Here is a 13,547-nt window from a genome sequence, read left to right as displayed (position 1 = left end):
GCGGCTTGTCATGACACACATCAGATCCGTTTTCACCCCCACCCTTGACCCCTTCCAGTTTGCGTACTGAGCCAAACGATCCTCTGAGGATGCAATCTGCTCTGCCCTCCACTCAGCCCTCACCCACTTGGAAAAAAGAGACTCGTATGTGAAATTGCTGTTTGTGGACTTCAGTTCTGCATTCAACACCATTGTACCACAGCGACTCATCTGCAAACTCGACAAACTGGGACTCAGTACCTGCCTCTGCAACTGGCTACTGGACTTCCTCTGTCAGAGGCCTCAATTAGTACGTGTTGGCGACACAATCTCAAGCAGCATCACGCTGAGCACGGGGGCCCCCCAAGGCTGCGTGCTCAGTCTGCTGCTCTTCACCCTGCTGACGCATAACTGCACTGCAACCTACAGCAACAACCGCATGCTGAAATTTGCTGACGACACGACTCTGGTGGGTCTCATCACCAAGGGCGACGAGACTCAATACAGGTCGGAAGTCCACCTTCTGGCCACATGGTGCAGGGACAACAACCTCCTGCTGAACGTCAGCAAGACCAAGGAGATTGTTGTTGACTTCCAGAAGGGTCACGCCCAACACCTGCCGCTGACCATCGGCGGTGCTGTGGTGGAGAGCGTGAGCAGCACCAGATTCCTGGGGGTACACATCAGTGAAGACCTCACCTGGACCACCAACACTGCATCACTGGTGAAGAAAGCTCAGCACCGCCTGTACTTCCTGCGGAAGCTCAGACGATCAAGTGCTCCACCAGGCATCATGACCACATTCTACTGTGGCACCATTGAGAGCGTCCTCTCCAGTTGTATCGCTGTGTGGGGTGGTAGCTGCACTGAATACAACATGAAGACCCTGCAGCACATAGTGAACACAGCTGGTAGGATTATTGGTGCTTCACTTCCCTCCCTGAAGGAAATTTACACCTCCCATCTCACCCGCAAGGCGACCACGATTGTGAGTCACCCCGCTCACACTTTGTTTGATCTACTGCCCTCTGGGAAGAGGTACAGACGCCTGCGCTCCCGCACCACCAGACTCACAAACAGCTTCATACTCCAGGCTGTTAGGATCTTGAACTCTCTCCTCCCTCCACCCTCGGCTGCATAACGTTCTGGTCTTTTGGACCACGTTGGCTGCCTTGCACTACTCCTCCTGTACTTTTGCGCTATGTTCTGACTGTCTGCTGATTGCACACTTGCTCCATTTCAACCATGTTGCTGTTCTTATTTATTTATTTATTTATTTATTTATTTATTTATTTATTTATTTATTATTCATTGCTCTTATTTATTCATTGTATGTGCCTTCTTGTTTTTACTTTTTGTATTGTTTACTTGAATGTTTTGTTTGTCCGTGGACCAATATAATATGATATATAGAACATATATATAAAATATGTGATATGTCTTGTCACCGTGGGATAGTTGGAAATGCAATTTCGATCTCTTTGTGCCTTGACGTGAAGAAGTTGACAATAAAGCAGACTTTGACTTTTTGACTTTGAAGGACATAACCTACAGTATGTGTAGTATAAAGATGATGACTTTTTTTTAGAGTGCATTTTTGTTCAGGAAGTTGATTATTTTTCTTATAAATGTTTGTAATTGTCTACAAAAAGCTATTTTTCTATTCAAAATATTCCATTCTTGTTGAGTTCTTAAAATATATCATTTTTCTCAGTGATAAAGAAAATCTAGAAAGAGTTATTCTCTCAAGATAGGTATTTGGCTTCCTCTGAAAACAAGCCCAAACATCTTTTTGTAAATTAATAAGTAAAACATATTTTTCTCGACTATTTTCAAAAGATTACGCATATTGTAAGAGAGAATAAGTTAATATCATTGTTTTTAGAAGGCGACAAAATCATTTTAAATTAAATGTAGACCCCTTTCCTTTTTATGTCATCAAAAGCTGTGCTGAAGCTTTGAAGCAAAAAGACAAAGATTGTGTGGATGGGAAATTAAAAATGTAAACAAAAATAAATTTTCATGGATTTCAGTTTAAATGTTCATATGTAGCAATGCATGTAAATTCATAGGGTTATTTGGCATCTGTAGTTTATTTCTGCCATTTTTTTAATTTATTGACTTCACGATTAAGCTTTTGTGTTCTTCATCATCAGCTCATCAGCCCAGCTTGATTGCACTTTCCCACTCAATTTACCTGGTTATCATTCATGCACATGTAGGTACGACGTACAGTATGTAACCTGTTCTGGGGTGTGATGCGGTGTAGGGAGGCTCTTGTGATGTTGTGCGGCCTTTGAAGTTGCGTCTGTTTCGGCCAAGGCCTGGCGGTCCCGGCGGTCCAACGCCCCCGCTGCGCCGCTGTGGTCTCAGCATGAGGCTGCATCTGGAACTCCGGCTTAGTCATTCCCTTTGATGCCTCCTCATTTAACCTGAAGGGGCTGGGAGGGGAGCCAGGGGGGGTCTCTGACTACTTGCCAATCAACCCGCTGCAATATGCAAAGCGATTTAAGTTCACTAGTCAAGTCGAAGTGCAGTATGGTGGAGGGACCTCTGATGTGGATCATTATTGACTCCCGGTTGACTTTCAAGTTGTTTGACTTTGAAAACATAATATTGGTACATCTGTTCCACGCTCAAAGATGACCGTAAAACCCTTAACTATATATATATATATATATATATATATATATATATATATATATATATATATATATATATATATATATATATTGAGATAATATAATATATATTATATGATTATATATATTTGTTCATCTATGTTCTACAAGTACCTTTATGTGATTGTATCCTGTATATGTAAGTTGGTAGTTAAATAGGTAAATGTGTTTTATGTAAGTTTATTGAGGCTACATCGTTTTTGTATCTATAGGATGTGTATTTGGTATCTAATTTCACGTGGATGTACGTAGGTCTATTTCTCCTTATCACTGCTACCCTGTTGTGATGGCATCAGGAAAAATATACCATTGCAGTTGTTGACTGTGAGTCAACAGTGAGTGACTGTAATGATTCTTTGAGCCTTTAGAGGGTACTAGAGGGGCATATAACTGAAGGGATGGGGGGGGATTTGAAATGCCTTGGTTTACGTCCATGCAATGAAATACAGTAAGACTAAGACAAAGGCAGCAAGTGTGCAAAGTTAAAAAGAGTTTTGAAAAATATGAGAAACTGACGATTGTTCTGTTAGAAATGTTCTTTGAAGTGTGATATGAAAGAGAAGCGTGTCAGTCTTCTTTATATCAAGTCAGTACAAGTTCACTTTGAAAGGCTTGATGTTGAGGCACACGGGGAGAAAAAACAGCCCTTTCTAAGCAATTATATGGGAAAGTCCATCCATCCCGCTTCTTGATTTGCTTGTTAGTGACCTTCTGGTTCCTTTTTTTTTCCTATTAAAACTAAATAATAAGATGTTTATATACTCACAATAATTTCTGAAAAAATAGTACGTACTGGGGCGGCTCGGTGGCACACTGATTAGCGCGTCCACATCACAGTTAGGAGGGTATGGGTTCGATTACACCTCCGACCCTCCCTGTGTGGAGTTTGCATTTTCTTTCCGTGCCCGCGTGGGTTTTCTCTGGGCACTCTGGTCTCCTCCCACATCCCCAAAATATGCTTGGTTGGCCAATTGAGCACTCCAACTTGCCCCTAGGTGTGAGTGTGAGTGTGGATGGTTGTTCGTCTCTGTGTGCCCTGCAATTGGCTGGCAACCAGTTCAGGGTGTCCCCCGCCTACTGCCCGATGACCGCTGGGGTAGGCTCCAGCACGCCCGCGACCCCCGTGGGGACAAAGTGGTACAGAAAATGGATGGATGGATGGATGGATGGATAGGACGTACTGTATTCGAGTGGGAATCCAATGTTTTTCTCAAATTAATATGAGAAGAATTGGATGTTCTTATATTATGTCTCGTTTCAGTCAAAATATCAATAATGGAAATTGGGGGAAGGGTAGACTTTCTTACAAATATGTTCTCCCATACAATAATTATAAAGTTATAATTCAAAACATAGTAAAACAATACTTACCGTAATTTTCGGACTATAAGTCGCTCCGGAGTATAAATCGCACCAGCCATAAAATGCACAAAAAAGTGAAAAAAAAACATATATAAGTCACACCGGAGTATAAGTCGCACTTTTGGGGCAAATTTATTTGTCAAAATCCAACACCAAAAACAGACATGAACCAGCAACAACAGGCTAAACGATACGGTATGCTAACGTGACATATACACAAACGAGGAGCTGAGAACGGGCCTGACGTAACATTCAGAGTTATTCAAGTAAGTATTACATAAATAACACGTTTATCAAACCATCTGTGCCACTCCAATTCATTAAATCCATCGATCATGCTTTATGTAAACAATGCCGCGTATGCGCCACATATGCTCACGTCGGACCCGTTGTAAGTTGCATTTCTAATTATTCCACAGAGCCATATAACGATATATAAAGTATATTTCAAATTACTATCATATTAAAACAATATTATCAAACCATCTGTCACTCCAAATCATTAAATCCATCTATCAAATTCCTCGTTCTTTATGTCAACAATGCCGTGCGTGCGCTGCAGAGATCTAGTATATAACTATATTGTAGCGTTAACAAAGTACCAGGAAAGACGTGGGTTTGGTAAACGGCTCTTTATTTAACAAAACAAGAGTTCAACGAGCCAACAACGACTGAACTTCCAGCCACGGAGGTGGAAGAGAGCTCCATAAATAGGACCAGGCGTGCATAAAAGCCATGTCCAAGCCCCATCCACCATCCCCGGACAGCCACCCGGCCAAGCGCCGGCCCCCGACTTCCATCCACGGAGGTGAAAGAGAGCTCCCGTTGAGAAGGACCGGGCGTGCATGAAAAGCCATAATAGTTTTTCAAACCTTCTGTCTCACTCCAAATCATTAAATCCTTCAAACTCTTCGTCCTCCGTGTCACTTACAAACAAAGCCGCTAATGATGCCAGTAGTACGTGAAGCCCTTCGTCATCTTCGTCATCCTGTGATCGAATCCTTTGCCCTTTATGTAAACAACCACCGCGCGGCACGGGTGACATCACTTGCAGTTCAAATGACAGTAATCCCTTGCTACATCGCGGTTCGTTTATCGTGGTTTCACTACATCGCGGATTTTTGAATTTTGAAAATTTGTGAAAAAAATCACATAAGTTGCTCCTGAGTGTAAGTCGCCCCCCCCACCCAAACTATGACAAAAACCGCGATTTATAGTCCGAAATTTACGGTACATCAAGATTAATTTCTCTCTCAAAATGACTATTTGGTAAGATTTACATTTTTGCTCTGTATAACATATAAATAACAATATTAACGAATTCAACTTTCTTGATTTTTGGATGAAAAGAAAAATCATGACCTTTTCTCATATTTTTCTCTTGTAGGCCTATGTATATTCATGGAGGATTACACGGATGACTGCTGTCCATATAGTGCCCAGCTCCATCAAATGAAGCCATTTTCCCATTTTATTCCACATTTGTAGAAACAAACAAATGTAAACAGGTTGTATGTGGAGCAATATGCAAATAAACCATCCAAAATCCATCTGTACTTTATTAGTTATGTATAAACACAAACATAAATTACTGATAGTTTCATCATTTACAAAAAGCGGGCTCCCGTAGGGTGCCCAAGGAGTCCAATCGAGTCTCTTTTTAACCACACACACAATGAACATTTTCTATTTAAACATGGAAACATTTTTCCCAAAGCATCAAACACATGTTGAAGTTTACAAGTGCTAAATTTCATTTACATTTTTTTTCAAAACAAACATTTGCTTTGCTGATTTATGTCATAATGTGCCCCTTCCCCTAGCATGAGTGCACACAATGTAAACATTTCCTGGTCGTACAATAACTGCAGTGAAGCCGGATGTTGTGAAAACTAACAACAAGGAAAAATAAAGTAAAACATCATTAAAGGCGCAAGCTCACACCACAGGCAAAAAAAGCATCACAATTTAGCATCGCCCATCTGCTAAGCTACCTGCTTCCAAATGGGGCTCATTTGGGCTGAATACCGAGAATAACACCTCAAATTGGCGATTATCTGTTAAATTCTGGCCAAGGGTCCTTGAGACATTTGCGTGCATACCATTATGGCGGATGTAGCCACATAATTTTGTGTTGATTAGTAAAACCGGTGCTGGAGGGTTATTTCAGTATAAAGTCTGGAATTTGCCCCAACTATCTGATTCAAACCAAAATGGCCAAGTTGCTTTTTAATTATGGTTTCGGTCCCTGTGACCTTTCGTGCATATTGTTTTGGTTTTTTTCCCAAGCATTTTGAGAATCCTGAAATTGATCATCACTTTGCCCAAAATGGTGGCCTCAAATGAAAATGGCTGATTTCTGATTAATTTTGGCCATGGATCATTAGGCATAGAACACCTTATAATTTAGCACGTCCATCAAATTTCATGTGTGTAAAATTTTTGTCTGGGGCTGTTCCCCCCAACTTTCCAGGGGGCTCTACTGAGTGAGTGCAGTGTTGGGATTTTCACCAGAATTTGTCATAATGTGAGTTATTAGGTATATTTTTTGGGGTCTCAACCTAAAAAGTCATCCGTTCATTCAATCATTGAGTCATTCATTCAATAACAACTAAAGAGCAATTCTGAGAGGGCCTACGCACCACCACCTGGTGCTCGGGCCCTAAAAAATAAGCTCGTTCTCCCTTCAGCATTGCTCCACTTCAGAGTCCAGAAGGCTTTTTGTGCTACAGAGGATGTGACCTGTAATCGCCCGTGTTAAGGCTCAGTGACATTGATAGTCCCCCTACCGACTCACAATGCACAGCATTGCGTTCATCTTGTCTTTTCTATTATTTTTAATTTCATTTTATATTATATTATTTGATTGTTTGCAAAACCCGGGAACATACACCTACTCACAAAAAGTTAGGGACTTTGGGATGTGGGAAAATCTTTTTTTTTTTCTTTTCTGGATCAGCACAATGCATCATGAAATGTTTCTTTTTTTTGGTAACCCTTGATGCTTACTACTTTTCAGGATAACCCGTACTCACTCAACTTAACCAATTAGCGTTAGGAAATGACAATCCCTATGCACTATATAGCTCTATATCAGAGGTGTCAAACTCCAGTCCTCGGGGGCTGCATTCCTATATGTTTTATAAGTACCTGATTCAAATGATCAAAATGATCAGTTCATCCTCACGTTCTGCAGGAGCCTGATGATTAACACATGCCTCGAGATAAACAGGGGGTTGACCGGTAGATTTTAAGTCCATCCCGAATTATTTTCAGCCAAAAGTAAAATATCCCTAAATTTTTGTGAGTTGTGTGAAACACGAAGAGTCACAACTAACGTTCTGTTACCTCTTCCCGATTTCGTTTTGCTTTAGGAAATGGATGTTGTCTGCGCTGTCTGCCAACTCGGGGTACTGCTCCGCGGAGAGGGCGTAGTAGCCATCGTAGCCGAGGACCTTGCCGCTGCTCAGCAGCTGCCGCTTCTCGCCCTCTGTCCACGGCCGACCGCCCTCTTCGCCGTCACGCAGCCGCCTTTGCTCCCGCGCCCAGGCGCCCGCCAAGGCACGCTGGCGAGCCAGTTCGGCCACGCGGGCCTTCTCCTCGTCCACGGTGGCGCCGTAGCGCACGTGCAGCACCAGGGCTCCGGCACGCACCTCTACGTCGGCAAAGCGGCGCGTGCGCCCGTCCATGACAGTAGTGGACTGTGACACACTCACGTTGACGCCATTCTCCAACGTCTTGTGGCCGCTGGTCAGGTGCAAGGCGGCCAGGTCGGAGTCGGGTAGTCCTGGCTTGACGAAGTGGTGCGTATCCCGGCCCTCCACGGTGAAGTGGAGCTCTTCCAGGTAGAAAGCATTGTTGAGGATGCCTGCCACCTTGATGCAGTCTTCGCCCGCCATGTTGAGAGTGTGTGCATGCACGCTGCCCTTGTAGATGGCAAACATGACAGCTCGCCCCACTGGGGACGCTGCCGCAGAGAACCACAGCCAAGGCTTCTCGCCACGACGGCCTCGCCGCAGGTGAACCTCAGGCAGACGCTCAAAGGACAGAAGTGAGTCAGCCTGGCGGGTGACTTCGCGCTGTACTCCAGAGATGGACTGCAAAGGACAGCGCAGACAAAATGATAATATGCAGTTTAAAAACACTTTGTCCCATTTTTTTCTCTTTTCTTGTTTTGTTTTGGAATACACTTAGGGAATTGACTTCTTTTCTCTGAAAAATATGATAAAATGTCCTTATGTCTAAAAAAGATGCAATATTTCTAATCAGACTTGCAGCTTGATGCATAGTGTGCAGAGCATATTTTGAATGTGGGAATCACCTGTCGCAATAAAGTATAGATTTCCACATATTATCTGTGAAATACTCCCTTTTTTTCATCTTGGACATATGCCTTTGGGTTGAATCCTCACTGGGTCTTTTTCCCATTGCAAATAAACTTTCCAAATCCATCTGTATTTTTCAGTCATTCTGGTGGGTTATTGGGATTTAATAGTACCATTATACAACCAAGATAACAAGGAAATTGACATGCGTCAAAGACTCAAGTCTCTTTAAAATAAAATAGTTTTCAGCCTCGGATAAATAAACAATAAAAGTACTGTAATATTTTTCTTTTATCATATGTGCAGCCTGCCAAGGCCTTGTCCAAAGTGGGTTTTTGCCTGGTGTCTGGGGACCACTGGTATAGAGGCTCTCAGTAAGGTTGAAAAAATAATTACCTATTACCACAGACTTTTTGTCGTGAAAAAAAGACATTCTACTATTTCTTCGTCTGTCTTTAATAATAATTGCCTTTAACAAATTTAAACTAGACCCACCGGCAGATCGTCCCACAGTTGACTCTTCCTCAGCTCGTACGACGGCATGCTCAGGTCGAACTTGGGCACGGGAAATCCGGGAATGGTGTTGTGCAGGTGAAAGCCAAAAGTCACCAGCCAACTGTTCACGTCTGTGCAACAAAAGAAAAAATATAAAATGAAAAAACAAATAAAAATTAAGACAGAAGAATGTCATCTTTGAAAGAATTCTACTGAGAAGGCTAAGACAGGCAGTAATTTTCCCCATTATTTCTTGACATTTTTCAGACAACAAAATAGGAGTGCAATCAGAGTAACCATTAGTCACCACCATAATCATCTCGTAAAAGCTTCTTTGACTGCACCAAAATCTCACCTGCGACATATTCTCTCACTTCGTGGACTTTGCTAATGGGGTTGTTATTCCGGAACATGTAAAGGTTAAAGGGGGCCGGCTCCTTGCCGACATCCCTCAGGGTGGAAACATCCGGCACGGTCCACCTGCCGGACATGATGTCGTAGTCCCGTTCCCCAAAGTGTAGAAGCTTGGTGAGTGGGTCATAGAGACCCCCATGGAAGCCAAGCACCAGCTGGAAATCAGGGTTGGAGTCGAAGTAGACTTCGCCGTAGGCCGTGTACTGCAGCTGTTTGACCAGAAGGCCGTTGCTGGTGAAGACAGCCAGAGGGGTTCCAGTGTTGTCGCAGGCGATGTAGAACTCCTCGCCGCTGCTGATCTCCATGGCAAACAGGTGTCCTTGCAGGTCATAGTACAGTGAGGTGATCTCTGAGCTGGAGTGGTTGTACACGTGGGTAATCCGGGCCGGGTAGCTTAAATCGGCATAAAAGTACTGCAAATGCTGGCCTAGGCTGGTCTTGGAGGACACCCTTCGACTGAGCCCGTCGTAGCGGTACTGAATAGTCCACCCGCTGCTTTTGCTGTACACCCGGACCAGGAGTCCTTTAGCATTGTACTCAAAGATTTCAGCACCCCTCTGGCGGAGGAAACCGTCTTCATCCATGCGGTACTGGATGTCCCCAAGACGGGTAATGCGGTCCCTGAGGTCATAGCGTAAAGGGAGTAGTCTTGCGCTGTTGCCAGCATTGAGAAGGTGCAGGTTCCCATTGAGGTCATACGTGTAGCGCCAGGTAACCTTCTCATTCAGGTAGACAGTCTGCAGCTGGCCGTCCACATCGTACTCGTAGCCATACTTGGTGGTGTTAGCAAACGGTCCAATCTTGATCTCACGCCGGGTGACACGGCCCGCGTCGTCGTACTGGAATGTGATCCAATACATGAGAGAACGGAAAATCTCATACTGGATCTCCTTGATGCGCCCGTGGGCGTCGAAGTGCTTGGTGTAGGTCATCACTGCTGTGGAGATAATCTGGTTGATGTCATAGTAAATGACACCGAACTTGCCAAACTGCTCCACCTTGCCAGATATGTCGTCGAACTGGTAGAGGTCGATGGGCAGAGGCGTCTCGTTGATAACTCCCTGTACGCTGGTGACACGCAGGCTGTTGTCGTAGGTGTAGTCAAAGCGAGCATTGACCATGCCATCCTCACTGAAGCGGAAGATCTGCCGATCTACTAAGGGTCCCACCTGCCGGTAACGGATGGAGCATATGAAGCCATCGCTCTGCAGGTTGACTGTCTTCAGGACGCCCGCAGTCTCGTCATAGGTGAAGCTGACCCGCGTGCTGTCGTAAAGGATTTCCGACAGCTTGTTCTGACGCCGGTAGCGGTACAGCACACGTCGGCCGGTGCCAAAGTGAGACACCCTTAGCAGGAGGCCATCCTCGCTGTAGTCCACAGCCACCGAAGCGTTGCTCTCTGGAGGGTGGTAGAGGTTGCGGTAGTAGCCCACCGAGCGCACTGTCTGCATGGTGTAGCGGGCCACGCTTGGCATGGTGATGCCCGATAGGCGGTCCAGTGAGTCGAAGTCGAAGATGTATTGACGCTGACTGTGGAGTAGAAGAACCATGGACTGCAGAACGAAAAAGAGCAAATCGATTTGTGTTGTTAGTTTTTTCCTTACTTTTGACTGTCAATAAAAAAAGTGACTGATTGCTCTCTCGTTTACTTTTAATCTATCAAAAATGTCAGTTTTATCTTAAGTAAACAAGTTCTAACTAACAAGTTTTTCACTTTATGAGTCGACACTTTTTAATTGTTTTTTTATGCCGTTTTGTGTGGCAAAATTTGAGATGTGGCCTTCAGACATGCCGCATATTGACTGAAGTAAAGTAAAAATTGAGCAATTAAGGTACCATAATGCCCTTGCTTGTGGGTAAATACAGCTGTAATTGCAATGCACTTTTAGTCATTTATTGATTAGGTCAAACAGTTAAAACCACAAACAAAATGCAAGGAGCTGCTGTAGCCACAACTCATGCCCAGATACTTACAGACTAACATGCACCAGCTCCTGACATCACTTAATAGGCTCCACCCTTTAAAGCTTCAGTAATTACTGCATACTATATTAGACTTGTAAATGTATAAAGCAGTGCTAGCTTTTTATTTAGAAGTCCACAACTAAAAATGGTGGTGTTTTGGGGAGAATGAAACTGATTAATGGCATTTCAGCAAATGTCAATGTTATAAATTGAAAACAGAAAATAGAAAAAAATAAAATGAACAACTAAGTATTTTAAAAGAAGTTTTTAATTTTAAAGAAAAACAAGCCCTCCATGCCTAAAAGGGCTACGTTGGTGCTGGAAAATAATGGTGGCTACTCAAAATATTGACAATTGGGTCCAATTTTGACATTTTCAGTTGGGGTGTACTCACTTTTGTTGCCTGCATTTTACACATTCATTGTTGTATTTTGAGTCACTTTGAAGTAACAATACTTTGCTATCCAAGCTCTACAGTGGCTAAACATTGTCTCCAAGTGTCATTTCTTCAGTGTTTTCCCATGACAAGAAATAATTAAAACAATGCAGAAATGAGAGGGGTGTACTCACTTTTGTGAGATACTGTATATATTAACCCCAGAAGTCAACCGGCTTTGAACTCAACATACTCGGTTTTCAAGCAATCAGGAAAAAAAAAGATTGGCGTGTGTGGGTGGCAAAGACTAATGTAAACTAGTGTACCTGTGGAGCTCATAAGAAAAAAAATATAGAGTATGTAGTTTATCAAGAAAAACAGGTATTAAAGAAAGCTTCTAATAGCCATGTTGCATCTTATAAGAAAAAAAAACAATCCTATTCCACTTCCTGCTAATTTAGTGGGCTAGGAGGGTGACATAAAAAAAGCATCCAGTGACAAGGTACAGTCCCATGTCTCATGTCATTCCGAACTCTGTCGCTTCAGATGTGAGGGATCTCAAAAGCTCCAAGGTTTATCAATGACCACACGGTAATAAAATCAGTCACATTGTTATGGTGTTGGAACTGCTAGTAAAGGTAAATACACAGTGGATTCACATTTGTTGCTGTGGCGTTTTATCTATTCAGCCCCCTGAGGGGTCCGTAAAAATTATGGACTCGTATGAACCGATCTGCAGCGAAGAAAAGGTTGGGGACTACTTATTTAGATGGCCCTAACTTAATTTATTTATATGTTGTGAACTTAAAAGACTCATCTGCACTGATTTAAAAATCTATTTAAGTCTTTGTATTATTTTAGACAGCCAATGTATCAAACCTAAGTTTATACGTGTTACCATGCCATCTAATATATTGTGATCTTAAAACAAATTCTGTGTGCAGTGACTTCGCAGCTCATTAATAAAAGATGCCCAGCGCGACTGTCCCCGCAGCTGTATCCACATAGTAGATATAAAACAGCTCTTTAAAGCAGAGCTCAGGATACATTTTCATTTGGCTGCCTTAGCTGACCCTGCAGAAAACACAAGCTGTCTACTTTGGGTGAAATGATTATGCAAGCACACATACAGATGTTTATGCAGATGCAATCCAGCTTGAAAGATTATGTAAAAATAATCATTTGAATTGGAGCGGGGCAATTACTGAGGCTTATGTTAGGGATAACCTTGCTTTATGACACACTATCCCTCATGACTGAATCCCGAGCTTTGTATACCTATGTCTTATTACGAGGCCTTAAGTTCCACTGAGCAACATGAACTTTGGCTGTTTATCATGAGTAAAGTCATTGAGAAGACTCAAGATGCTCTGCTGAAAACACACAGCAACTATGTCATTTTGGGTTGACAAGGCCTTTTTAGGGTCACTCATTAAGAAGCCATGCCTGAAAACACAGAGACTGCAATTTTTTGAATTATTTTTATTGCTACCAAAGTGGAACCACGGATAAAGGTGTTTAAACATTAGGACTTGGTATATATGATAAGCTTCTCTCACTTACCTGCTCTAGGTAAGTGTAGCTCCATATCTTCCCATCAGCAAACACCCGAGACACCAAGCGTCCCTGGGTGTCATAGCCTAGCTTCTCTGTTGTCGGACCTCTCTGCAGAGTGCTAATTTGCCCACTGCTGGTGCGGCTCACGTTGACTGGCAGCAGCTTACTGCTGGGCACCCACAGCACAGGGTGCCCAGCTGTGTCATATATGATCTTTAGCAGAAACTTTCTGTGGTCGTCGTAAATCTTCTCTGTCCTTAGGGTGCGGTCGTAGTCAACGGAGAGGATGTTGCGTCCGTTCACCTGTGACAGTGACCAGAGTAGAATCCATAGAGTTGAATTTGGACATACAGTTGATGTACATGTGTGTAGACTCCAGCGTCAGGAGTAACA

The 13,547-nt window shown here is 43.1% G+C and overlaps 1 protein-coding gene across 1 annotated transcript in view; it reads right to left on the bottom strand.

Moving 5' to 3' along the window:
- Positions 1 to 5,563: 5,563 nt before the first annotated feature.
- LOC147061083 (teneurin-3) overlaps positions 5,564 to 13,547 on the bottom strand; it is a 168,275-nt gene continuing 160,291 nt past the window's right edge. The window contains exons 27-30 of the mRNA XM_085905468.1: positions 13,161 to 13,457; positions 9,198 to 10,809; positions 8,843 to 8,973; positions 5,564 to 8,119 (exon numbers count right to left, since the gene is read on the bottom strand). Of these exons, the coding sequence (XP_085761594.1) occupies positions 7,367 to 8,119; positions 8,843 to 8,973; positions 9,198 to 10,809; positions 13,161 to 13,457 (2,793 nt within the window). The 3' untranslated portion in view covers positions 5,564 to 7,366. The remainder of the gene's footprint in view (positions 8,120 to 8,842; positions 8,974 to 9,197; positions 10,810 to 13,160; positions 13,458 to 13,547) is intronic.

Source organism: Syngnathus leptorhynchus, chromosome 2 (genome assembly GCF_054491065.1).
Source record: "Syngnathus leptorhynchus isolate UIUO chromosome 2, UIUO_Slep, whole genome shotgun sequence".
Taxonomy (NCBI): domain Eukaryota; kingdom Metazoa; phylum Chordata; class Actinopteri; order Syngnathiformes; family Syngnathidae; genus Syngnathus; species Syngnathus leptorhynchus.
The sequence above is the reverse complement of the archived record's forward strand: the minus strand, read 5'-3'. Positions and strand labels throughout refer to the sequence as shown.